The sequence below is a fragment of the Perognathus longimembris genome, chromosome 1, assembly GCF_023159225.1.
Source record: "Perognathus longimembris pacificus isolate PPM17 chromosome 1, ASM2315922v1, whole genome shotgun sequence".
In the NCBI taxonomy this organism is placed as follows: Eukaryota; Metazoa; Chordata; class Mammalia; order Rodentia; family Heteromyidae; genus Perognathus; species Perognathus longimembris.
The window spans coordinates 135,061,605-135,087,230 of record NC_063161.1 but is presented as its reverse complement, the minus strand read 5'-3'; the positions used below and the strand labels follow the sequence as shown (position 1 = coordinate 135,087,230).

Below are 25,626 nucleotides of genomic sequence, written 5' to 3'. Positions count from 1 at the left end.
GTTATAATCACCTGTAAAATACAGGGTATCAAAAATACAGAGTACCAGGCCCAAACCAGGTCAGCTGACCCAGAATCCTCCCGAAGTGAGATCTAGGGACTAATTATTTATAAAATACTGTTTCTAGTGCATAGCTAACATTGCAAACTACTGTTATAAACTCATAAATATTAACAGTAGAGCCAAGGTGCTTTAGGCTGCTGGCTTAATTATCCTTTATTTGTTCTGTTAGAAATTAGTTCAATGCTTTTATCATGCAATTAAAATGTGCTTTTGTGTGTGAACATTTTTTGTTCTCTACTGCTGTTTGTGTGCTTAAGTTCCTAGATCATAACAAGCTTAGTGTGGTACATAACAATGCTTCATCATTGTTGGATAAATCCTTAAACCCTGATTTTTTTTTTAGACTGATAAAAACTATATGGGGTCCTCTAAACCCTACTCAGAGGTGTGTTGACCATTTAAGCAATTCTGGCCTGAGAGCAGAATTTCAGGTCTTACTTCAGAATGTGTGCAGGAGGAAGATTTCTACATGGATGAGAGAGGAAGCAAAGACAACCTTTCCTCAGTTCACATCTGTGTTTAGAGCCAGCTGGGATTAGGATGGAGAATCAAGTTCTGTCTTCCATAAACCATTTAAACTTGAGACTTCAGTAGGCGTCATTCTCTACATTTAATCTTAACCAAAAGGCCAAGAAGTAATAGATGTTTCATTCTCTAAAGGGTGCATTTAAAGACAACTAAATTAACAACAGAAACCCTATATCTTTAACTTCTAGTATCTCTTTACAGGATGTATCCAAAATCATTACCCAGTTCTTCTAAGAGCTTTCAAATATGAGGTAGTGTATAAAATAGAGATCCATTTCAATTTTACACCATGTGCAAACTGTGAGTCTGTGTGTGCCTTACAGAACTTATAATTCCCAGGACCCAAATTTCAAAATTATGAAGGAAGGTAGCTTAGTCACTGCCGGTGATAACTGTTCCCCAGTGGCTCATGGCTTTCAGGCCATCATGGTGTTGGCAGTACCCACCGAAGGTGTCAAAACGTATACCATGCCAAGGTGTTAAAGCAGACTCTGAACTTAGGCCAATTCCCTTGTTCTGTGGACAAGAAATACAGTGTCAAGGATTTGAGGAGTTACCCAAGGTCACACAGTAACTTGAGGCAGAGCCAGGCTTAGAACTCAGAGCCTGCCTCCTCTTTCTACCTGTTCTCCCCAACACAGCCTCTTTTACCTGGACTGACTCCTCCTTCCCTATCACATAGCCTTGAAATCTCAATATCAGAAACTGCTGATCTTCCTTGGCACTTGTCACTTTGCTACTCTCAGCTATTGCTGTCACCAAGTCCCAGGACTGCTTTTTGTTTCTTGGTTTTTTTGTTTTTTATTCTTGGTTGGTCATGAGGTTTGAACTCAGGGCCTAGGTGATGTCCTGAGATTTTTTGCTCAAGGTTAGCACTCTACCAGTTTGAGCCACAGCTCTATTTCCAGTTTTCTGGTGGTTAACTGGAGATAAGAATCTTAGGGAGTTTCCTGTTCAGGCTGGCTTCTGATTTCAGCCTTCTTAGTAGCTAAGGACTACAGGCATGAGCCACTGGCATCTGGCTCCTAGACTGTTTTTATAACATGATGCTACAGGAGACACTGCAGTATGGCTCCATCTGTATTTCCAAATATATTGCTAATAGATCCTTAAAGATCCCAATGCTGACCCAGTATACTGCCAGCTACATGCATCACCATTAGCTAGTACCAAGGAGGCTGTAGATGAACAAAGGGGGGCCATCAATTCACTAGTAAGAATTGGGCAGAAGGACTGAGGGAGGGGAAAAAAAGGAGTTTGGTTGGGAAAGCAGCACCTTAAAAAAATACAACACATACACAGTGTGACTATAAAATTACAAGACTTTTCTTTAATAAAACAAATATAACAGAAGGTAGAAATCTAAATGAACATTAAACCCTCTTATTACAGTCTTAGTTCCAACGAAACTACCATGGTTGGAGACCTTACTTGGAATTCCTCTTGGGGGGGGAGGCCTTAAAAGGCAGTTTTATGAGACACTTTGGAAAATACCCTTCCAGATGCTGTTTAGGGACAGAAAATCCACACTCCAGAGGATGGTCCTGAAGAAGGGAACAAGGGGCCGTAGCTCTCTCAGAGATACCCCAAAGGCCTCCAGCACATTTTGAGAGCAATGGCTTCTCCCTTGTAGAGATATGTGGCTGTCAGGACAGCCATTTTCAATGGGAGGGCATTGATTTGGATAGAAAATGACTACTTAGAAAGAAAAAAAAAAAAATCAGCCACACTCCTTTATAGTCACACTTGCATTTGATTAAAAAAAAAAAACCTACAACACTCACACATGGTTCTTACATGAATTCTAATTAAGAGACATTACATTCAGAATTATAGCACTCATCGTGATAATTTTCAGAAGAGTATAACAGCTTCTTTATCCCTGGAAGGGGACACAAGGTACAGCTGTTTTACCTGAATGTATTCTTAAATAAGTGACTACTACCACTCTAAGTTTCCTAGTTGTAGCTCAGTTACAAGTTACTGACCGCAAGTTCATATTCCAAACTTTTCATTTCCAACACAGATTAATTACAAGGTAGTCATTCCCAAAGTCTTAGGGTGAATTGGGAAAGGGCCGGTTAAATGAAGAAACAGGCCATTCCTTGGTAAAAGTCTGTAGTTTTCTTTCCCAATACATCTTCTTTTTATTGAGAACTTCCATTTTTATCCTATGCTCTTCCTCTGCCATCTCACACTCTCGCTCTATCTGCTGGATTTTGGCCACATGCACCTCATTCATTTGTATCAGCTGCAGTTGTAAGATGGACATTTGTTGATGGTGTTCTTCCTCATGCATCTTTTTTAAAGCACCTTCCTGAGAGGTTTTGCTCCTGTAGTTTTTATTGGCTGTTATTCTGACAGCTGAACACGAGGGTTCAGGTTGAGAAGTCCCCTCACATACTGGAAAATGTATGAACTCTTTCTCATCATCGCACAGTTCTCTATTTGAAACAGCAAATGATTCTGAAAGACAATAGCAGAAAACATATGTTCAAAGATTTTACAGGCAGTGAAAGAAGTCAATTGATTTCAAACCATAGGGCCTCTCCTTATAGGACAGATCTAAAATAGTGTCTGTAATATTTAGCCTTCAAGTCTACATGTACCCTGGCCACCCTTGACTTAAAAAAGAAAAAAAAAAAGTAATTTTCCCTTAAGAAATCACGATTAAGGATTTTACTATGCCATTTCTACAACTGAAAACTATAGGAACAATGGCCAGAGCACAGACCCCAATACAAGGCCAACCCGTGGATCTCCAGATGAAGTCCTCAGACTGATCACCTTGCCATTTCCTTACTTAGACGGGGCTCTTTTGGCCAGTCTCTCCAGGAGCATCATGCTGACTGCTGTTCCTAGGTGGGAGTCCTCACAGACACAGGTGGTCCTTCTTGCAAATGAGTCTGCATTCCTCAGCTTAGATCTCTCACATACCTCTTCAGCCTCCTGTATCTGGCTATAACCCCCAGCACTGCCATTTGGGGTCCATTTATCAGATCCCAAGGACAACCATGAACATTCCCCTCATTTCATCTCTCCCTGGCATTTGTCAAACTTCGAAATTTCTTTCCTCCACTAGCTTCTGAGCCATCAATTTCTCGTAAGCATGTCTATAGCCTCCTTCCTGTCTGACTGATGATCCTCTTAAGGCTCTTGAATGTGGGACTCCTGCTCAGCCCATCTATTCATTTTTCCTACTCTGGAGGTTTCCATCTCTGGCCCACTTCTCTCTCTACAGTAACTTTACAATCTCATTCTGACCTTCTTTTATCATTTTCGCTTAACTCTTCAAAATATCTTTTCATCTTACCAAACACCACTCACATTCTTCAAAAAGTTGCACATCTTTTGGCAACCCTATGTCTCATGATCTCCTCAGCTTAAAGTTGGACACATTATTTGTTATGCCTCATTTCTGCCTCCATTTTCAACCTTCGCACTAACTCCTATAGGTTCAGGACCAATGCTTCTTGTTCTATTGCTTGTTCTCCTCTATTACAGCACCCCATACAATGTTATTATTTGGGCATTTCTTAGTCGTAGGTATGAATTACTTTCCTTAATACATGATGGATGGCAGGTAATACTTACTGGCTAAATCTTTGACTACAAAGGATAAAAAGCATATAGATGCAAAAGGATTCCACTTTAGTTACATGTCATGTTGGCACACTGGTATTTTTACAGGGCTATGACATCAATGTCAATTAGAGAATTTCAATAAGGAAAGCACTAACTTCAGTAACCCGTGGAGTCTTTCAGCTATGACTCCAAGGCTTTCTTGAGACCTTTTCCATTTCAGATAATGAGAATCTTCTCCTCAGAGAAAAGTAATATCAATTTATTAACCAAGTTGATTACATTATTATGTCCACTCCATTATTCTGGAAGATAGGATGCTGGGAATGTTAATGACTACTAGGGGAAACCTAATTTGTAATACTCTGTTAATAAAAGGAAATGGCTACTGTTTAGATCACTTCACTCCAAGGGGTAAGGTAACAACCATAACTAGTTCCTAATTAAGATTAAAGAAAAGGTTAAAAAAAATCTTACTTTTGGAGGAGGTTTAAACAAAAAGAACAAAACTTCAGTATATCTAGAAACAATGAAACTGTATCCCTAGCACTCCCTACCAACTCTTAACAGCTTTAGCCGCCCTCATGTTCCTACTGCCCCCTGGGCCCATCTCTGGCAGAGCATGTATTAAAAATCCGGTGGTTTAAATACATCCCCTTTAAGTCTTTGAATTCTTTGAAGACAAAGACAGCCTGTTCCTCAACCTTATGAAAAAGTCAGTAGAAAGCCTGGCACAGTGCTGGGTGATAAGAAATGGGAGTGGGGTGAACTGATTCCAGGGGTTCCCATCCCTCTCCATGCAGCACCATTATGGAGAGAGGACAGAGCTCTGTGATGGGTGAGCAAGCAGAGAACAAAGGCATGGGAAAGGCTTTTCACTGGGGACAGACGTGCCCTTGGATGTGAGCATCCAATACTGAGAGCATTACCTCACTCGTTTCCTTTCTAGTCTCACGTCTGAAAATGTTTTGTTTGAAGCATAGACACATTAGATGCATTCGGATCCCTCTAACCTCTACTCTCAGTGCGCTTTGATTTCATTCTAGGGGACAGTTCTGGATATTCCTTGGAGTCTTTGAAGTTCACCCACTAACACTGCACCTGCTTCTCCCCAATTTCTAAATGCTTCTTTTTATCTCAAAATTCTAGGCTTGAGGGACATGGTGATGATGATGATGATGATGATGGTAACCATCATTTTTCTGAGCAGCAAATCATGTACTAGTATTTTACAACTTTTCCCCATCTAGATCTTACAACAACTGTCTAAGGAGGTATTATAGAAAAACAAATATAATATCCAAGGCTTTTTGGCTAGTTTAAAGAGCCAGGATTTCAAACAAGGTCTCTAGGACACCAAAATCCAAGCTCAACCATTCCAGCTTAGTCTCTCACTATAATACCTGCTTAGTTGATCCTACTGTATCCACTACAAAACTATTACTAGGTATATCAGTATACATTCAGACATTTGATCTCCATATTTCTCTCCAGACTTGAGAACAATAAGATAGTATCTATGTCTGGGAACAAAGAAATAACTACTTTTAAAATGATTCCTTTTTAAATGTGTGTTAACATACCCATTTTATTTTATTTTATTTTATTTATTTTTTTTTTGGCCAGTCCTGGGCCTTGGACTCAGGGCCCGAGCACTGTCCCTGGCCTCTTCTTGCTCAAGGCTAGCACTCTGCCACTTGAGCCACAGCGCCCCTTCTGGCCGTTTTCTGTATATGTGGTGCTGGGGAATCAAACCCAGGGCTTCATGTATTCGAGGCAAGCGCTCTTGCCACTAGGCCATGCTCCCAGCCCTAACGTACCCATTTTAAAGAAAAATAGCCTGCCCTCTTAAAAAGACTGGCAGAAGATAGGACTTAAAACTAGGAGGCTGGGGCTGGGAATATGGCCTAGTGGCAAGAATGCTTGCCTCGTATACACGAAGCCCTAGGTTCAATTCCTCACCACCATATATAGAAAAGGCCAGAAGTGGCACTGTGGCTCAGGTGGTAGAGTGCTAGCCTTGAGCAAAAAGAAGCCAGGGACAGTGCTCAGGCCCTGAGTCTAAGCCCCTGGACTGGTGCAAAACAAACAAATAAACAAACAACAACAACAACAAAAAGCCCAGGAGGCTGGTACAGTACATAATTAATGTTCAAACGAATATTATCTCATAAATAGAAGCTAGGGCTGAGGTAGGCAGATTATTCCCTTGGCTGGAATAGAACTATGAACCTGGTGTACACACACACCACATAATCTCTCTCACAAGTAAAACAAAGCCATTCAAAGTAGAAAGCAACTCAATTTTATGCAAAAGAGTAGAAGGCTTTTGTGGGACTGAGAACACACCCCAGAGAGTTCCTTCACTTGGGTGATTTGAGTAAATTTAGCTATCAACACGAAAAGGATTGTTAGTAAATGGTGTGCAGGCCAATCTCTAGTTGTTCTCAATAGAACAGGAAAGATTATTGAGCAACTAGAAAAATAAGATGTGGTAGATACATACCATGGTAGATAGATCTTAAAAATATGACTGAAAAAAAGCAAAAGAGATATCTGCAGCACAACTTTTAATCTGTGGAAGCTTGAAAAAACACATGGATATAAAACAGCACATTAAAAGAATACTCAAGCACATAAGACTGGTGTGGGTGCAAGAGAAGGGAATGAAAGTGGTAAGCGGGGATTAAAAGGGAATGTACACCTAACTAACACACAAGAGAAGCTTTTCACAAACAAATGATGCAGGTGGCCATAACTAAAAATACATTTCTCTGGACTCAAGTTCCTACCCCAAATGAACAGGAATGGATTAAATAATGATAATAATGATTTTGTGTATGTATGTGTGTGCTTGTATGTGCATGCAAGTCATGGGGCTTGAACTCAGGGCCTGGGTGCTGTCTCTTAGCATTTTCTGTTGACCTCTGCTTCTACTCATTGGGCCACAAATCTACTTCTGGCTTTTTGCTGGTGTTTTGTTCTGCCCCAGTTGGCTTCAAACTGTGATCCATGGATCTTAGCCAGCTGAGAAGCTAAGATTACAGGCGTGAGCCATCAATGCCTGGCAATAATGGAATTTTAAAGGCAATATTTACATGATTCAATTACAGATTTCTAGTAAAGAAATGATTGTATGAAATATAAAATCCCCTGAGACATTAAGTGTTCCTCAAAAGCCTAGCTTCCTTTAAGGCATTTGGCCTATCACATTCCCCTCAGAGCTATGCCTTGGCAAATTCTGATAGCTCCTTTAGTTTAATTTCCACACCACTTCTGTCAAAATAATGGAAAACAAATGTCAGTCAATTAATCACAGAATATATAGGATATAAACTGGTTTAATGTATTTATGGGGTGAATACTACAATTTTTTTTTTTTTTTTGCCAGTCCAGAGCCTTGGACTCAGGGCCTGAGCACTGTCCCTGGCTTCTTTTTGCTCAAGGCTGGCACTCTACCACTTAAGCCACAGTGCCACTTCTGGCCATTTTCTATATATGTGGTGCTGGGGAATTGAACCCAGGGCTTCATCATGTATACTAGGTAAGCACTCTTGCCACTAGGCCATATTCCCAGCCCTACATTTTCTTTTAAATATGTTCCCAAGTATTTTTCTTAAACTTTAAGACTACTGTGCTCAAATACAACTGTACTTTTCTTTTCTTGGTGGTGCTGACCTGGGGCTTGAACTCAGGGCCAAAGCACTGTCCCTGAGCTTTGTAGCTCAAAGGTAGCACTCTACCACTTGAGACACAGCTCCACTTTTGACTTTTTCTTCTTTCTTGCCTTTTTATTCTTTTCTCTCTCTCTCTCTCTCTCTCTCTCTCTCTCTCTCTCTCTCTCTCTCTCTCTCTCTCTTTCTTTCTTCCTTTTTTTTGGTGCCTAATTGCAGATAAGAGTCTCATGAATGTTCTTGCATGGGCTTGCTTCAAACCACGATCCTCAGATCTCAGTTTCCTGAGTAGCTAAGGATCATAGGTGTGAGCTACCGGTGCCCCACTCACAACTGTACATTTTGAGAAAGGCACTGCCAAAGTTCAGGAGAACCACTAGATGGTGATCAAGATGACAGTTATACCATCTCACACCAAAATGTAGTTGGAGGGAAGCCTCTAGTGAAATACTAGTAGGCTTTGTTCCAGCTGAACTCCCCCGAACCCCCCCCCCCAAACCTAGGGTTTGAACTCATGGCCTGGGTGCTGTCCTTGAGCCACAGCTCTACTTCTGGCTTTTTTTTGTATTTTTGGTTGGAGATAAGAGTCTTACAGACTTTTCTGCCCAAGCTGGCTTCAAATAATCCTCAGATCTCAGCCTCCTGAGTAGCTAAGATTACAGGTGTGAGCCATGGGTATCGGCCCAGCTTAACATTTTAATAAACTCCAGCAAATCTTTGGGCACCTACACATTTCTCTCAACAGACACCCTGGAAGGTGTCAGAATAGTAGTATTGAATGAAAACAGAAAATAAGCTACCTACCTAAGTGATTTTGGATGTTCTCATGGCCCCATTAACAAGAAAATAAGGTCCAGGTGCTCGTAGCTCACTCCTGCAATTCTAGTTAATCAGGAGGTTAAGGTCTGAGAATTGCTGTTTAAAGTGAGCCCGGGCAGGAAGACTCTTAGCTCCAATTAACTACCAGAAAAACAGAAGCGGCACTGTGGCTCAAAGTGGTAGAGTGCTAGTCATGAGCAAAAAGAGCTCAGAGATAGTGTCCAGACCCTAAGTTCAAGCCCTATGACTGACAAGACAGAGAGAGAGAGAGAGAAGAAACACTAATTTTAATCTACTACACCTAAACTATTATCATTTTTGCATGTAAGTGATGTAAAAAGTAGAAATGAAATATTTTACATTCTTTTTTGTGGTATTAAGTCTTCAAGATATGATGTGTACAATTATAGAACATCTCAATTTGGTCTGCCTACATTTCACGTGCTTATTACCCTCATGTGGCTCGTGGTTACCATACTGGAAAGCACAGTGCTAAAGAGACAAACGTAAAGCATACACACACATAGTCCATTTGTCTGAATATATACAAGATCTGAGGGCCACAAATGCTCCCTGTCCATCTCTGTTTGTCTTTTTGTTCTTTCTTGGAAGTAAATTGAAATACTGAATGAGTAAAACAACCTAAAAGCTTTTTTTTTTCTTTGTGGCAGGCTCTGGGGCTTGAACTCAAGGCCTGGGCACTGCCCACGATTTTTTTTTTTTTTTTTGCTCAAGGCCAGTAGTGCTCTACCACTTGAGCCACAGATCTACTTCGGACCCTCAAAGCTTTGCAGAGAGTGTTGCAATACCTTAACTAGTAATATTAGCTGATTACTCTGAGCATATATCCCAAATGACCAAGTACCAGAGTTCCCCACTGCTCTCCAGATGTGACAGGGAAACAAAGAGAGTAGTATTCAGTGGTACTTAATAAACCCCAGCAGAAAGGGACATCTCCCATGTCAACTATGCACAGACATCCGGTTTAAAATACATCCCTTTTGCAAGTAAGGCCTGAGCAAATGTCACTACAGGAAGGTCATCAAGAATCCTTATTTATTCCCTTCTTGAAATATATACACTGTGCTATAAGTGTATTATACTGTTTCTTTCAAAAAATAATGAGGGGGGATGAACTCTCTCAATTCTACCTCAGATTTTGAAAATGTGGAAATAAGACTGCCCCTTAAAAATAACTCTATGAAATCAACACAGGGTAACACAGGATTCAAGTGAGCAAAATGAGCTAAACACAGTTCATGTCAGCATCGCCCTCAGCAACTTGGCCAGGAGAACAGCCACCACGCACAAAGCAGTTCTGCTCAGTCTCCCTTCCCTCCCCCTGCACCAGTCTCTACATTGCCACATGGAGACTGAATGGCTCAGAGGCTAGCAAGATGGAGCGGAATCACTTAGTTGAAGCTATAAACCTCTCCTAAGCAAGGACACTGTCATTTAGCAGTGTGGCCCAGGTCCACTGCTAGGAGTTAACCTAGCTTGAGAACCCAAGAATTAAAGCCCAGGCATAAAAAACTTCCAGAGTAGGAACTGATGCCTAAGTTTTAGGACACTAACCACTTTGGCTACTCAACTAAGTTCCTGGACTCAACTTCGGTCAAATGACCAGCAAGCAAACTTATGATCCTAATTGAGCTCTGCAGGAATTTTTAAAAAGGTGCTAAGCAAAAGCTGTAGTCGGATTACTTGGTAATTATCTTTCTCACTCTACAGAGATAACATTCTAGGTTTCTTGTGACTTTTAATTAACAGAAGCCAATCCCTCAGAGCTCAGTCTACTCTGGGGACAAGTGAATTTCCCATCCTGCAAATGAGAATCAGATTTTCCTAGACAGGTGCTTGCTGGGCCCTCCCAGCAATGGACAGGCAATCATGAAGGCTAGCTCTCCAGCAACCTTCCTCTACTCAGGTGTCCTCTCCTTACTGCAATAAACCTTTACTGGCCACTTCCTAGCTTAAAAGAAATCAAAATTAGCCAGGTGCTGGTAGCTCATGCCTGTAATCTTAGCTAAAAAGGAGGCTGAGCTCTTCGACAAATGGTGTTGGCAAAACTGGGTCAACACCTGTAACAAACTAAAACTAGATCCCTATTTATCACCCTGCACCAAAATCAATTCCAAATGGATCAAAGACCTCGAAGTAAAATCAGATACCCTGAAAACACTACTTGAAGGAATAGGAGAAACTCTAGGACTCCTTGGCACTGGAAGAAACTTCCTCAATAAAGGTCCAGAAATGCAACAAATCAAAGAAAGGCTGGGCAAGTGGGACTGCATCAAACTGCAGAGCTTCTGCAGGGCAAAAGACATAGCTTCCAAGGTAAATAGAAAGCCCACAGATTGGGAGAAGATCTTTACTGGCTATACAACGGATAAAGGCCTCATATCTAAAATATATGTAGAACTCAAAAAATTAAATTTCTCTAAAACAAATCCTCAAAGAACCAACTGTCACCCTCAACAAATGGGCTAAAGACCTCTGAAGAGGAAATGCGAATGGCCAATAGACACATGAAGAAGTGCTCTACATCACTGGCTATGCAAGAAATGCAAATCAAAACATTGAGATTCCACCTCACCCCATTAAGAATGTTAATTATCAGGAAAACTAATAATAACAAATGCTGGAGGGATTGTGGCCAAAAGGGAACCCTACTACATTGTTGGTGGGAATGTAAACTGGTTCAACCACTCTGGAAAGCGGTATGGAGGCTCCTCAGAAGACTAAACATAGAGCTCCCCTATGACCCAGCAGCCCCACTTTTGGGCATCTACCCAAAAGACTACAAACAAGAACACACTAAAGCCACCAGAACAACTATGTTCATCGCAGCACAACTTGTCATTGCTAAAACATGGAACCAACTCAGATGCCTCTCAGTAGACGAGTGGATCAGGAAAATGTGGTACATATACACAATGGGATTCCATGCCTCCATCAGAAGGAATGACACTGCCCCATAAGTAAGGAAATGGAAGGACTTGGAAAAAATCATAGTAAGTGAAGTGACCCAGACCCAAAGAAACATAAACCCTATGGTGTCACTCATAGAGAATAGCTAGTACATGATTAGGCTAGTCATAGTAGAAGATCAAAATACCCCAATAGCTACACCCACATGATCACATAAGATGATGCCAAATGAAATGAACTCCACATTACGGAAACAAGAATTATATCACTGTTGTTATTATATTCAATATGCCATGTGAAACCGTACCTTTTTTTTTCTTGTCTGTTTGTTTGATTGTTTTATTTAGTTGTGTTTCTCTTGTGTTCCCTTCCTGTGGTTGTACCCCCACTACCACATCTGAATACCCCGAATACTGTTTATACAGGTATTAGAACTAGGGAAGGGAAAGGGAATATCAAAATCGAGAGACAAAGAATAAAAGAAAAATTTCAGAAGCAATACTTACAAAACCATTTGGTGTAAACCAACTGTACAACTCTTTTTTTTTTTTTTTTTAATTTTTTTTTTTTTGGCCAGTCCTGGGCCTTGGACTCAGGGCCTGAGCACTGTCCCTGGCTTCTTCCCGCTCAAGGCTAGCACTCTGCCACTTGAGCCACAGCGCCCCTTCTGGCCGTTTTCTGTATATGTGGTGCTGGGGAATCGAACCTAGGGCCTCGTGTATCCGAGGCAGGCACTCTTGCCACTAGGCTATATCCCCAGCCCCCCAACTGTACAACTCTTGGGGGGAGAGGGAAAGGAGCAGTGGGGGAGTGGGGGAAAATAAGGAAGGAGGTAACAAGTTGAACAAGAAATGTACTACACTTTAACAATAAAGAAAAAAGTTAAAAAAAAAAAAAAAGGCTGAGATCTGAGGATCAGTGGTTCAAAGCCAGCCCAGGCAGGAAAGTCCGTGAGACTCTTACCTCCAATTAACCACCAGAAAACTGAAAGTGGCCCTCTGGCTCAAGTGGCAGAGCACCAGCCTTGAGCTCAAGAGCTCAGGGACAGCACCCAGGCCCAGAGTTCAAGCCCCATGACTGACCAAAAGAAATTGAAAAAAAAAAAAAAGAAGTAGGAATTATTAGAAATTTATTGCTATACATTTTTATACCCTTCTCTTGCCTGAAGACATTTTAATAGTCCCTTAGTGCCAGTCTTTGAAGCTACAACAAGTTAGCCCTGTGCTCTGATGATATGGCACTCTTTTTCTTCCGTAGGACTATGTATGACATATTTAGTTCTCTTCAATGGACAAATAATAAAATTAAAAATTATTTTTTGTAGAATTCCTCTAAATTACTACAGTGCCACAGAGCAAACTTTAGATTACAATTATTAGGACAAGTAGAGATACTGGTTTTTAATCTTGATGAATACCAAATAGATGTTTTTGCTGATGTAGGGTAAAGTAAGGTTTGAACTCAAGGTTGCTTGAACCATGCAATCAACCAGTGTTTTGCTATATTGTCTCTTAATTTGAACTCAGGAAGTTGAGTTTGTCCAGCTTGCTTTCCCTACCACTTGGTGCTCTACCACTTGAGCCACAGTGGTATGAGCTACAGCCTTGCCTCTTTGGGTTATTTTTGGAGAAGGTATTTCATGGATTTATCTGCCCAGGCTGGCTTTGAACCCCCGTCCTACAGATCTCAGCCTCCTGATTAGCTAGGCATGAGTCACTGTGCCAGATTGTACTTCTGTTTGTTTTTAAGTTTGAAATAGTTTACTCTTTTTTTTTTCTTTTGCCAGTCCTGGGGCTTGAACTTGGGGACTGGGCACTGTCCCGAGCTTCTTTTGCTCAAGGCTAGCACTCTACCACTTGAGGCACAGTCCCCTTCCGGTTTTTTTCTGTTTATGTGGTACTGAGGAATCGAACCCATGACTTCATGCATGCTTGGCAAGTACACTACCACTAAGCCACATCCACAGCCCCATAGCTTTGGATGACTCAATACTGTGCTTTGCACATAATCAGTCCTCAAAAGAATTTTTTTAAATAAAAACAAAAAGACCAAATGAATGCACATAAATCCTCATCAACTTCTCTTTAATATATTTCAAATTAGGTTGAGGTAAGCAACAGAAGTACTTCATTATTAACCATCCAAATAATATAGTCTTGACTAATATAGTCCCTATAAACAGTAATAATCTCTAATAGAAAAAGCACAAAGAATGACGTACTCTTATTCTTATATACCATATGACTTGATTGTCCTATAGAATCCTGAGATTGTGAATCAAGAAATTCAAGTTTCCCAGGTACCAGTGGCTCAGGCCTGTAATCCTAGCTACTAAGGAGACTAAGATGTGAGGATCCTGGCTTGAAGGCAGCCCAGGTACAAAAATCTGGGAGACTCTTATCTCCAATTACAATCAACTACCCCAAAAAGCCAGAAGTGGAGCTGTGGCTCAAGTGGTAGGGTGCTAACCTTGAGCAGAAAAGCTCAGGGACAGCGCCCAGGCCCTGAGTTCAAGTGCCAGGAAGGGCACCAAAAAATAAAGAAAAGGAAGAAAAGGAAGGAAGGAAGAAGGGAAGGAAGAAAGGAGGGAGGAAGGGAGGAAGGGAGGAAGGGAGAAAGGAAAGAAGGAGGGAAGGTCAAGTGTGATGTTAAAGTCTTTTTGACAAATTCCCTCCAAATACACCATTTTTGAAGCTAAAATGATACGCAATTCGTCCCGAGGAGCAGGTACCTTGGGCTGGGGTGTCAGGGTGGTACTCGGGCTCCTCCTCCGGCGGGCTCTGTAGGAAGTACAGTTGCTCAGGCAGCATGGTGCTGATCTTCTCCTTCCCCAGAACGTGGCTGCTGAGCAGTGGGCTCACACTCCGCTTCACTTTCTCTCTCCTCTCATGAGCCATAATTTTTTTGGTCCTAGCCTTGATGTTCTCCCAGCACTTCTTTAGCTGTTTGAAATCCCGCAGAGAGACGCTGGGCTGGGAGTTGTATTCATGGGCAAGCGCCTGCCAGGTACGTTGTTTGAGGGCAATAGTTCGGGCATCGCTTTTCTTACACTCCAGCACATATTTGTACTTTTCTACTAAAGCAAGCAAGATGCTCTTTTCCAACTCCGAGAAGTATTTGGCAGGCTTTATAATTTCGTTGTTTTGCATTTTCCACTATATTTCTCTGGCTCGCTAGCTATCCTAGAAAAGAAGTTTGAAACAACAATGACCAACTCTGGCAAGAAAAATGTCACAAACCACTTAAGCATAAGCCCTAACTTGTTAGATTCCTTGTTTCAGAGAGAAGTACAATTGTGTGCCCCCCGGGGGTTCACTCCTATAATCCTAACTACTCAGGAGGTTGAGACTGGAAGATTAAGAATCAAAGCTAGCCTGGGAGGAACGTCAGAGACTCTTACCTCTGATTAACTAGCAAAAGGCCAGAAGTGGAGGTGTGGCTTAGGTGCTAGAATACCAGACTTTATCTGGTACACAATATCTACCTGAACCTCCATTTCCCTAATTTATTTTTCTGCTTAGTGTTAGGGCACTGGCTATTCCCCTGCATCCTAATTTCATGCAGCTTTTGAACCAAATAGCTCTCTCTCTCGAGTTTTTGTCACAGATGAAGACAAGAGAAGCCATTGTATAATCTAACAGAACAGATTATGCAAACAGCACCAAGATTTCGGAATCATGAGGAAATTACTCCAAAAGATCTGACATTTCCATCATTATATGTGTGACCTTAGGTCGTGGTCCTGGAGCAATCTCAGATTCATCCACACACAAGAAGGTATGCATTTCTGACTCCTCAGGTCTAAGGGCCACTTTTTAAAGCACACAAGCTTATACAATTGCTATCATTTCAGAAATGAAGGAGCCTGTGGAGAGACTTTGTCCACTACCAAGGGAATGGAGGACCAGAACATGAAGTAGATTGCTTGAGATTATCCCAGAAATCTAGTACTGCTACTGATCATCTACAACTGTCTCTTAGGCTCTTGAGCCTTCAGTGGCTCCAAACTATGCAATAACCACTCTTTAAGTCTGCTTTGCCATCCTCACAGTATTGAGTAAGTACATTTCACACTCAGGTCCTTAGTAAAGTCAAGCCAAGCAGTATAGGTTTCACACCAGAGTAACAAAATCTAACCAGGCTCTCCCACAACACACTACCTCGTCCCCAAAGTGAAGGTTAGAATGAGATACTGGTGTGGTCAGCATCTCCTACCAGGCACCACTCTTATTCACATGGGGAGCATTCAGTGCCAGAGACAGAGATTTAAACACATATTAAATACAGTTCAGACCCTACCAAGAACCAGTAAACAAGAAGGCATTTATCTTCAGGCAATGTATCCCTGTGCCCCTAACTTTCCAGGTTGGGGCTTGGATCATATTTCTCTAAGGTCTCTAATATGATACACGATAGGGCCTCCTCCTTCTCCAAATGCCCCAAATAAGTTTTCTGTATTTATCAGTACTTCAAGTCCTTATAAAAACTGAATGTTGGGGCTGGGAATATGGCCTAGTGGCAAGAGTGTTTGCCTCCTATACATGAAGCCCTGGGTTCAATTCCCCAGCACCACATATATAGAAAATGGCCAGAAGTGGTGCTGTGGCTCAAGTGGTAGAGTGCTAGCCTTGAGCAAAAAAAGAAGCCAGGGACACTGCTCAGGCCCTGAGTCCAAGGCCCAGGACTGGCAAAAACAAAACAAAACAAACAAAATGGAATGTTCTCCAACCTAAATCGATTAGTCATTGTACTATATAATCTCTCTTCTGTATGACCTCTCAGTCCGTTTTACTATGTGTCATTTTTATAATGAAATCAATGGATACACTGAATGCTCTTCAACTACATAGCACCCAGAGCAGATTTTTACCTCATCCCCCCCACCCCAATTCCTCTGCCTGAAGAGCTGCCATTATGCCCACTTTCCTCCTGCCCCTCACTCTTTAAGAATCACTGATCTAGCTGGGTGCCAGTGGCTCACACCTGTAATCCTAGCTACTCGGGAAGCTAAGATCTGAAAATGGTAGTTCGAAGCTAGCCTGGACAGAAAGTCCATGTGCAGCTCAAGTGGTAGTGTTAGCCTTGAGCAAAAAAAAAGCTTAGGGACAGCAACCAGGCCCTGAGTTCAAGCTCTAGGATCACAGTAGCACAAAGAAAGAAAGAAAGAAAGAAAGAAAGAAAGAAAGAAAGAAAGAAAGAAAGAAAGAAAGAAAGAAAGAAGAAAGAAAGAAAGAAAGAAAGAAAGAAAGAAAAGAAAGAAAGAAAGAAAGAAAGAAAGAAAGAAAGAAAGAAAGAAAGAAAGAAAGAAAGAAAGAAAGAAAGAAAGAAGAAGAAAGAAAGAAAGAAAGAAAGAAAGAAAGAAAGAAGAAAGAAAGAAAGAAAGAAAGAAAGAAAGAAAGAAAGAAAGAAAGAAAGAAAGAAAGAAAGAAAGAAAGAAAGAAAGAAAGAAAGAAAGAAAGAAAGAAAGGAAAGAAAGGAAAGAAAGGAAAGAAAGAAAGAAAGAAAGAAAGAAAGAAAGAAAGAAAGAAAGAAAGAAAGAAAGAAGAAAGAAAGAAAGAAAAGAGATCACTGACCTAAGAACTGACAGCTCTCATCCACACAACAAAAAGATTGGTCCTTCTTTTGTTTATAAATAGCATTATACATATTGCTATTTTACACACATGATATGTGAAAGGATATGTCCCGGCCATCCTAGGGGACCATGCAGAGAAAGTCACGGACAGGAAAAGAAGGTTTATAAGGAGGTTTATTAGTGGGGCCTTATCTCCCACAGGAGAGGGAGCAACATGGCGGCTGCACCTTACCCAGGTGGCAGCTTCTCTGGGGCTAAAGGGAAGTAGGTAGGTCTTAATGGTGAGTAGGAGTGGCCCATTATGGACCTGGGGGCTAATGAGAGGAGCTGAGGACCTAAGGTGGGAGAAATACTAACACTATGTATGTATACACACACATACACACACACACACACACACACACACACACACTTTTTTGGCAGTCCTGGGGCTTGAACTCAGGTCCTTGGGCACTGCCCCTGAGCTTTGTACTCAGGCTAGTGCTCAACCACTTAAGCACTGCACCACCTCCGGCTTTTTCTGAGTAGCTTATTGGACGTAAGAGTCCCGTGGACTTTTCTGCCTGGCTGGCTTCTCACCACTTCCCTCAGATCTGAGCCTCCTGAGTAGCTAGATTACAGGCATGAGCCACTGGCACCTGGCTCTAAATCTTTTTTTCTATCTATTTCTTCAAAAGATATTTCTAGAAGAGGGATAGTTGCCACAAAAGATCAAACAGTCCAGAGTTCTGAGACATTAACACCTTGCCCTTATAAAATGCTGTACCAATTTATATTCCCACTAACAGCCCATAAACATGCCTGCCCTCCCTACTTCATTTACTCTTGCTGTTAATATACTTTAAAAAAAAAAATCTTCATCAACTGTAGAGATTTTTTTTAAAGTCATTTAATCATTTAAGAACATATGCAATCCACATCCTCAGGCAAATAAACCACACTCTGACAGTCTTCAGTCCTTGGAATTCCTAGAACTGAAATTACACAAAATTCATGCCAGACAATTTAATAATTCCTCTTCACATGTACAGTACTGTCACATGCTGCTAGGTGGTGGTGGGCTTAAAGGGTGTCTAAAGATCACAAAGGATTTTGCCCTAAAAGTGGCCAGTAGAGCAATGACAATAACAGGTAACTTTTATTGAGCACTTCTTGTGGGTTAGGCACTATACCAAATGCTTTATATACACTATATCATTTAATCTTCCTAAAAATAGCCCTTAAGAGCAGTTTGTAACGCTCAAGATATTTCTGTTAAGGACAAATTTTAAGTACAGAAGAAATTATACAACTGCTCTGAAAAGCAAATACTTGAATTACCAACACCTGGGGACCATTAATAGCCTATTAACCAAACTGTTATTTAATCACTATTAAGTAAATCCAGACTTACCAATTTACTTGCTTAATTTTGTAGAACAGCAGGCCCCTGGGCCATGTGGTTGTGTTCTGCAGAGCTGTAAAGGATTCTAGTACAAAACAGTATACTCCTACGGATTCCCTATGGATTCTCAGCCAAGCAGTTTATTTCTACTAACCAATTATTCCCATTTCCTAAACAAGAAAACTGAGGCTTAGGAAGTTACCTTGGTAACATAGGCAATTAGTGGCAAAGGCCCTAGGATTTAAACCCAGTTCTGACTGCCAGCCCATTACTCTTCTGCTTTGCTTGGTTCTTTTCTTTTTTTTCTTTTTTCTTTTTTTTTTTGCCAGTCCTGGGGCTTAAACTAAGGGCCTGAGCACTGTCCCTGGCTTCTTTTTGCCCAAGGCTAGCACTCTACCACTTGACCCACAGCACTACTTACAGCTTTTTCTATATATGTGGTGCTGAGGAATCGAACCCAGGGCTTCATGTATATGAGGCAAGCCCTCTTATCACTAGGCCATATTCCCTGCCCTTTGCTTGGTTCTTTTATTTCAGATATAGTGACAGCCTCTAATACCTCCAATCACATCAGTAAGCAATTCGCAATCCAGATGTCAGATGGTAAAGGTCCAAGGGTAGAACAAATTAAGGGAGTAGTGTCTGCCCTCTATTAGTTGGCTCTGTCCCTTCTTTTTCCTTCCCCCATCCATATTCCTTGCTTCCATCACTTCCTCTTTGTCTGTCTCAACCAAGACCCCCTAAGCCCTTACCCACCTCCCTCATGATAAATCAGAGCTTTGAAATAAATTGCTGATGTTATTGTGAAAAAAATGTATGGTATGACTGGAAAGTAACTGCAGAGATCATATGGCTATTTTTTTTCCCTTCCATTCCTGGGGCTTGAACTTACGTCCTGGGAGCTGTCCCTGAGTTTTTGTTTTGTTTTGTTGTTTTTCTCAAGGCTAGCACTCTACTACTTGAGCCAGAGTTCCATTTCTAGCTTTTTGATGGCAATTAGAGATTAAGAGTCTCATCAACTTTCCTACCCAGACTGGCTTCAAACGGCAATCCTCAGATCTCAGCCTCCTGAGTAGCTAGGATCTGTAATCCCAGCATAAGCCACCAGTGCCTAGTGATATAGAGCTTTAAAGTGATCCACACTCCAGGAGGATGCTGGCATTTTGCAAGAGCACGTTGTAGTCCTTAGTACACAAACACTTCCACAGACATCTCCCCAGCAAAGCGTCTTACTGGAAACTATGAGGTTAGAAAACATATTGTAGCGTAAAGGTAATCAACGTCATCCATAATTGGTTACAGATGACAACAAGCCTCCCAGCCACATCAGCTTTTATTAGAGATGGTCTTCCCTTCCCTACCTCCTACTCTGCTAAAGTAGCAATCTCCTTTTGTGCCTCCTATTCTAATAGAGAATATGCTGTGTGTTCAAAGCATGATTGTGATTCAAAAAATCAGCCCAGTAACCTCATAAAAGTGGCCCTCAATAGGCATTTAATGAATGCATATATCTTTACACAGGTATAAAACTGCCTACCATGTGCAGAATATCATATACAATAAAGCAGTACACTAACAGCTGCATTAAAGTAAAAATGGTCAGTAAAATAACAAAATCCAAAAGCAGTGAAAGTTCCCCTTGGATGTGGCAAAGACCCACCAATAGATCTAAATAAAGCACAATTGTAGTATCATTGAGAGAGAGAGAGAGAGAGAGAGAGAGAGAGAAAGAAATGATTAGGATAATTCCCCAAGCACTAACATTAACTGAGCTACCAGAAGAGTGTAATAGGTATATTTAATATACAGCTTAAAGCAAAAAATCCAGCTGCTTATGGGCTGTGTGCTCACAAAATTCAATACTGAAGAAAAAAATATTGGAGCCCTAACCTCTAATGTGGCAATATTTGGGGGCTGAGTATTTGAGGAATTAAGGCCAAATGAATTCTTATACAAGTATGAGGCCTTGGTCCAACAAAATTAGTGCTCCTAGTGCTCCTAGAAGAAAAGACATCATAAAATTCACTCTCTGCCTTTGCCTTCCTCCTACCCACAAGACAGATAAGAGGCCTAAGAAAGAAACTTACCTTGTGGTACCATCTTGGTCTTGAACTTAAAGACCTCTGTCCAACTTTCTGTCTTTACAGATGAGGAAACTAAAGCTCAGAGCAAAATAGGGGCTTCTCAAAAGGCCTCGTAATAGACGAGAGCTGCAAGTGGAAGGCTGGTGGTTTGTTTTCCTCTTTGGAAAACTCTCACTAAGACTCTTTTTATTCTGGGTACCATCAAGCCTTTCCCACGATCTCATCTGCTAAGGCTTGGATCTTGAATGTCCCTCATGAATAAGAGGTTTGGTCCCCAGTGTGGTATTAGTGGGAGGAGGTAGAACTAGGGGTATGAACCTGGAGAGGGAAGTGGGACCTGAACCCTTTCCTCTTCTTTCACTTTCCTGACCATGTGGCTTTGCTCAGCCACAGGATCCTGTCATGATGTGCTTCCTTGCCACAGGCCCAAGGCAACAGGACGAAAGTGGTCATGGACTGAAACCTCTCAAACTATGATCCCAACAACCCTTTTCTTTCTATAGGCCGATTACCTAGGATACCCGCTACATTGATAGAAGGCTAACATAGCATCTGAAAACTGCTCTTAACTCTGTCACCCAACTTTTGACATTAAGCAAGACCTCTTTTCTCTCTCAATTCCTCACCTCTAAATCACAGCTCTAGTGGGTCCTCTTTAAAGTTCCTTCTAGTACTGGCAGTCCATAGTAGTAGTACTGTTAGTGGTTTGTTTACTTGCAACTTAACTTCTACTATTCATTCCTCAACAGACAAATAGATGGCATTTTCTTATTATGTCTAAAGCTACTGAGGCTACTGGCAAAGCAAAGAGACTGCAATGGAATCATGGTCCGAGTTCTATAGACAACCCTTAGTGGGGCTTAAACTCTCACTCAGCCTTTTCTGCTCATGGTTAGTACTCTACCACCTGAGCCTCACCTCCACTTCCAGGTTTTGGTTTTAGCTACCTGGGGTGGCCATTCCGTTTCTGCTGTACCACCTTCATTTTTTTGCTCTCAGATGGCTTTGCAATCTTAAACTTAGTGCTAAACTTACTTTCTCTAATGTGTTTCCTCCCCTTCCCCTTCCCTACCAACTTCAAGGGACCAAGCAATTTTGAAGTGTTGGTTTTTACCATCTGTGCCTGTGAACAGCACCAGCCATGTGCTCAGACACAGGCCCTCCCCTTTCTTGCCCTCTTCTGTCCTCCCACACTGTAGTCCCCCCTTTAAGCAAGATGATGGTTCTTCAAGGTCCTGATTCCTTTCTTCATTTTCCCTACAGCTCCCTTCTAAACCATCCACTGCCCAGGCTTCCCTGTATTGCTTTTAGAATCATTAAATCATCACAGAAAGCAAATCCAAAAGGCAGAAGGTCCCTTCTGTGGGTGTTCTCATTCTAGCCTGCTTCCTCTCTTCTGAAGAACACATTCCTACACCCCCACCCCTTTTGTTCAGACCACAGGCTCTTTTCTAGGCCAGGGTTGGGGAGTATTTACTTTTTACTGCAGCACTGTCAGTTTCTCAGAGCTGAGATCTATCCTGGAGGACATGTTGGGTAGGGGAATCCCAGGCTTGGAGCTCCCCTTTATGTGTAACTTTTGCCCACAGTAAATGCTTAGTGTTTGTTTAAAACAAAACAGGGGTATCAGGGAGAACCTCTCTCCCTAGTCCCATTTTCTCCCCTTAGCATCAAACACACTGTTTAGTGTTATGGTTATCTACCAACCACCTCTGTCTGGCTTTTCCCTATGGGCACTTCAGAAATCTCCAAGTCTCCAAAGCTAATTAAAACGCCCCTAGTTATTCCTCGACCTTCAAATCTCCTAATGTCTGATGGTGTCAGTCACATCATCATAGCTTCCCAAAGCTATGTACCCTGTGTACCCTTCAACATGAGCAATTAGTCTCACAAGCTTCCAACCCATCTTTCACACAACCCAGGAGACATCTTCCTAAAGCACAGTGATCATGCCACAGCCCTGCTATACCTCCCTCACATCTCTCCCACATATAAATGACTGCCAAGCCCAACCCTCACAGCACACTGATCTAGTCCAGATTATAGAACTCCTTCATCTCCACCTACCTCCACTTCTGTATCTTTCAACCTAACCACACAAAATTCATCTTCTTGCCTTTGCATCTGGGTGCACAGGACTCTCTCTGTAGGATGGACTCCAGGGTCCATCCGGGGTCTATTTCCATCGTTCAAGACCCAGCTCCTATGCAACACTTCTGAGGCTTTCCCCAGTGAGACTGTTGTTTATAACAGCTTCCTTCTAGAATGAGTTGGAAGCAGTTTAAAAACTACACACAAGACACCTAGATTCTTTTTTTTTTTTAAGAGAGATTATTGGGGCAGAGAAGACAGAGTAAAAGGAGGGAGGGCTAGGAGATAATGAAATATTTAGAACCTATATGACAGCCTCATACTCATCCCATTGAGAAGCACTGGCCACTCTTCTTTGAGCCCATTGCCGATCCTAGATGCTTGCTTGGTACCATTTTTTTTCTTTTTCTTTTTTCTTTTTGCAATTTTCTCTTTGTGGCCATCTTCCCTTCTCTGGACTTAAGGGAATACCTAATTTCTGACTCATCTCTGCACCTCAATATGTAGATCTGACTCAGCACACAACCTGTGTCCAGCAGATATTTGTTGAATGAATGTTCTCACGGACAGGAAAAACAATACAATTATGGAGCTCCTTGATATGCATTTAGAAAAAAAAAAAGGAAAATCGCAAAGTTAAGAAATGGCAGAGCAATGGATTCGAGCCCCAAACTATCTATGTTTATCGTCTTTCCATAATGATTACTCTTTCCACTGCATCTTCTCTGATGCACTCAAATATTCTCTCCTCTGGGCTGGATGCAAAACCAAACCTCCTGCTCACTTACAATACAGGCCAGCCTGAGTCCCTTGACCCTCCATTACACTTGGGTGAAAAATTGGGAGAGGGTAGGGTGCCTGTCCTTCGAACCCAGATCTGCAAGATTCTCAGCAGATTTGTGTGCTGAAGTGGTCAGCTCCTCTACCCGCGCCCCATGGCCTTACCTCCTGGGACTTCTGCTTTCCTCTTCCTTCTTCAGAGCTTTTCAATTCTCTTCATTCCATAATGGAACACTGTGTCCCCCCAACACTGTCTCCAGTCCCACTGCTTCTCTAACCAAATAAACAACCTCCCCCATAGAGCAGCTAAGTCCTTTAGGTGTCTTATCAACTTCTGGGACTGGTGAGTGATCCCCCCCAACTCCTGAAACACAATATAAGAATTGCAGGCATCCTAAGAAGAGACAATGACACTTCAGGAGGCCTAGTTCCGGGGGCCTGCATTCCATCTGAACACTTTTGTCCTGGCCAGAGAGTAAAAAGGGACAACCAATGACCTCACTTCCGGCACCCCTCCCTCCCTGCCTAGCTCTCTGAGGGAAGGAGGCTGCCAGGAGGGGACTGGATGACCCTCCGGGACAGACAGACAGAAAGACATACACACCTCCCCTAACATCTTAGCTGCTCCAGCTCCCAGAACCCTTTCTTTCCAGTCCCAAACTCTCACAGCTATCCTCAAATCTAACTCAGGAACTATGTTTTTTGAATTAACATTCGACAATTTTTCGAATAACACATCGAGGGCCTAATCTGACATTTTGAAATGTACACATAACCCAAGGCCCCATTATTATTCAACCTCCCGTTCTAAAGGTATGAAAAATTATGTCCTTATGACCGTTCTAAGTGCTGCAAGAAATGTGTACTCTTAAACGTTACCACCCCAGGAAATATTTATTCTCCAGAATGTGGGGATAGGGAGACTAAATTCTCTCACTGTTTCCTACTCCTAAATAAACATTATTTGTCATACAATCTACAGTAGTTCCCTCAGTGCCAGGACGATAGATTTAATACTAATTCATGCTAACTGTTTTGTTTAGTAACTCAGGCCTGGTACATTTTTTTTTAATAAGTGCTCAAAACGTAGCCAGATCACACACTTTATTTGCACTAGTATCAATGGGGTAGATGTTACATCACACCCCAGTCTCCCCTCCACCCCACCCCCGTTACAGAATCAGGGGCCCACAGGCCCGAAGTGGAGGAGCTTTCCCCCCAAGGTCAGTGGTGCAGGACTGAGATGCTCGGCTTTCAGCCCACGCTCCCCCAAGTGGGGGACCCCTCCCATTATAGACCTGGACCATGCACGGGGCGGGGGTGGGGGGGCGGTTCTTAATGGAGACAAGTGAGCTAAAGCGCTGAGCACAGCGCATGGCATACGGGGAGGGGGGGGGGGGAGACCCAAGAATGAAAGACGACCTGGATTCTTCTCAAGCGACTCCCCCAGCCTGCAACACCCCGGACCCGAGGGTCCTGGCCACCCCCTCCCCTCCTCAGCCCCCACCCCCTGCCACCGCACCCCACCTCCCAGCCCCCGAGCCCAGGGGCATCTGGAATCTCCCCCCCACCCCCCACCCCGGCCCGCGCCCGGGGGCTTTGTACGCAGCAGGCCGGCCCCACTCACCGTGTCCCGCGCTGGGCCTGCAGAGCTGGGGTCGCGGCGGTCGGGCCCGGAAGCCCGCCAGGCCGCCCGCCCCCTCCCCGGCCCTCCCCCCTCTGCTCCCCCCTCCTCTCCTTCCCCCGCCTCTCCGATCGCCCGCCCGCCCCCCCCTCCTACCTGCGGCGGCGGCGGCGCGCGGCCGCGGGACCCGAGGAGGCGCGGGCGCGGCGGCCTGGGCGGCTCTGGCGGGCGGGGCGGGGCGGGCCAGGCGGGCTCGGAGCGCCGGACGGCGGCGGCAGCGGCAGCAGCGGCGGCGGCGCGTCCCCGGACGGCCAGGCCCCGCCGCGCGCGCCGCGGCCACAAAGCCCCGCGCCGCCGCCCCCCTCGCGGGCCGCCGCCGTCTGCCGCTCGGTCGCGGTGGGCGCCGGGGAGGGCGGGAGCGCGGCCCCGCTCAGCTCAGTCCCTACCGCCCCGAGCCCAGCCGCGGCCGCCGGGGCTCCCCAGGGCGCTGG

The 25,626-nt window shown here is 43.1% G+C and overlaps 1 protein-coding gene across 2 annotated transcripts; it reads right to left on the bottom strand.

Moving 5' to 3' along the window:
* Window positions 1-1,895: 1,895 nt before the first annotated feature.
* Msantd3 (Myb/SANT DNA binding domain containing 3) lies at window positions 1,896-25,310 on the bottom strand. Of its 2 annotated transcripts, none has more exons than XM_048338170.1 (3): window positions 25,292-25,310; window positions 14,329-14,779; window positions 1,896-3,057 (listed from the first exon to the last, which is right to left on the bottom strand). In XM_048338170.1, exons 2-3 carry the CDS (start codon window positions 14,744-14,746, stop codon window positions 2,648-2,650), a joined length of 828 nt encoding a protein of 275 aa, XP_048194127.1. In that variant the 5' UTR covers window positions 14,747-14,779; window positions 25,292-25,310; the 3' UTR covers window positions 1,896-2,647. The 2 variants fall into 2 exon arrangements, with proteins under 2 accessions (XP_048194127.1, XP_048194118.1); XM_048338161.1 differs by lacking the exon at window positions 25,292-25,310 and adding an exon at window positions 25,139-25,196.
* Between the last annotated feature and the right edge of the window lie 316 nt (window positions 25,311-25,626).

Bases quoted from the DNA above. Each gene is read 5' to 3' on its own strand.
- Msantd3 (XM_048338170.1), bottom strand. From the start codon at position 14,746: ATGCAAAACAACGAAATTATAAAGCCTGCCAAATACTTCTCGGAGTTG. The intron at 3,058-14,328 runs GTACCTGCTCCT...ATTGTCTTTCAG, and splicing joins CCCTGACACCCCAGCCCAAG to AATCATTTGCTGTTTCAAAT.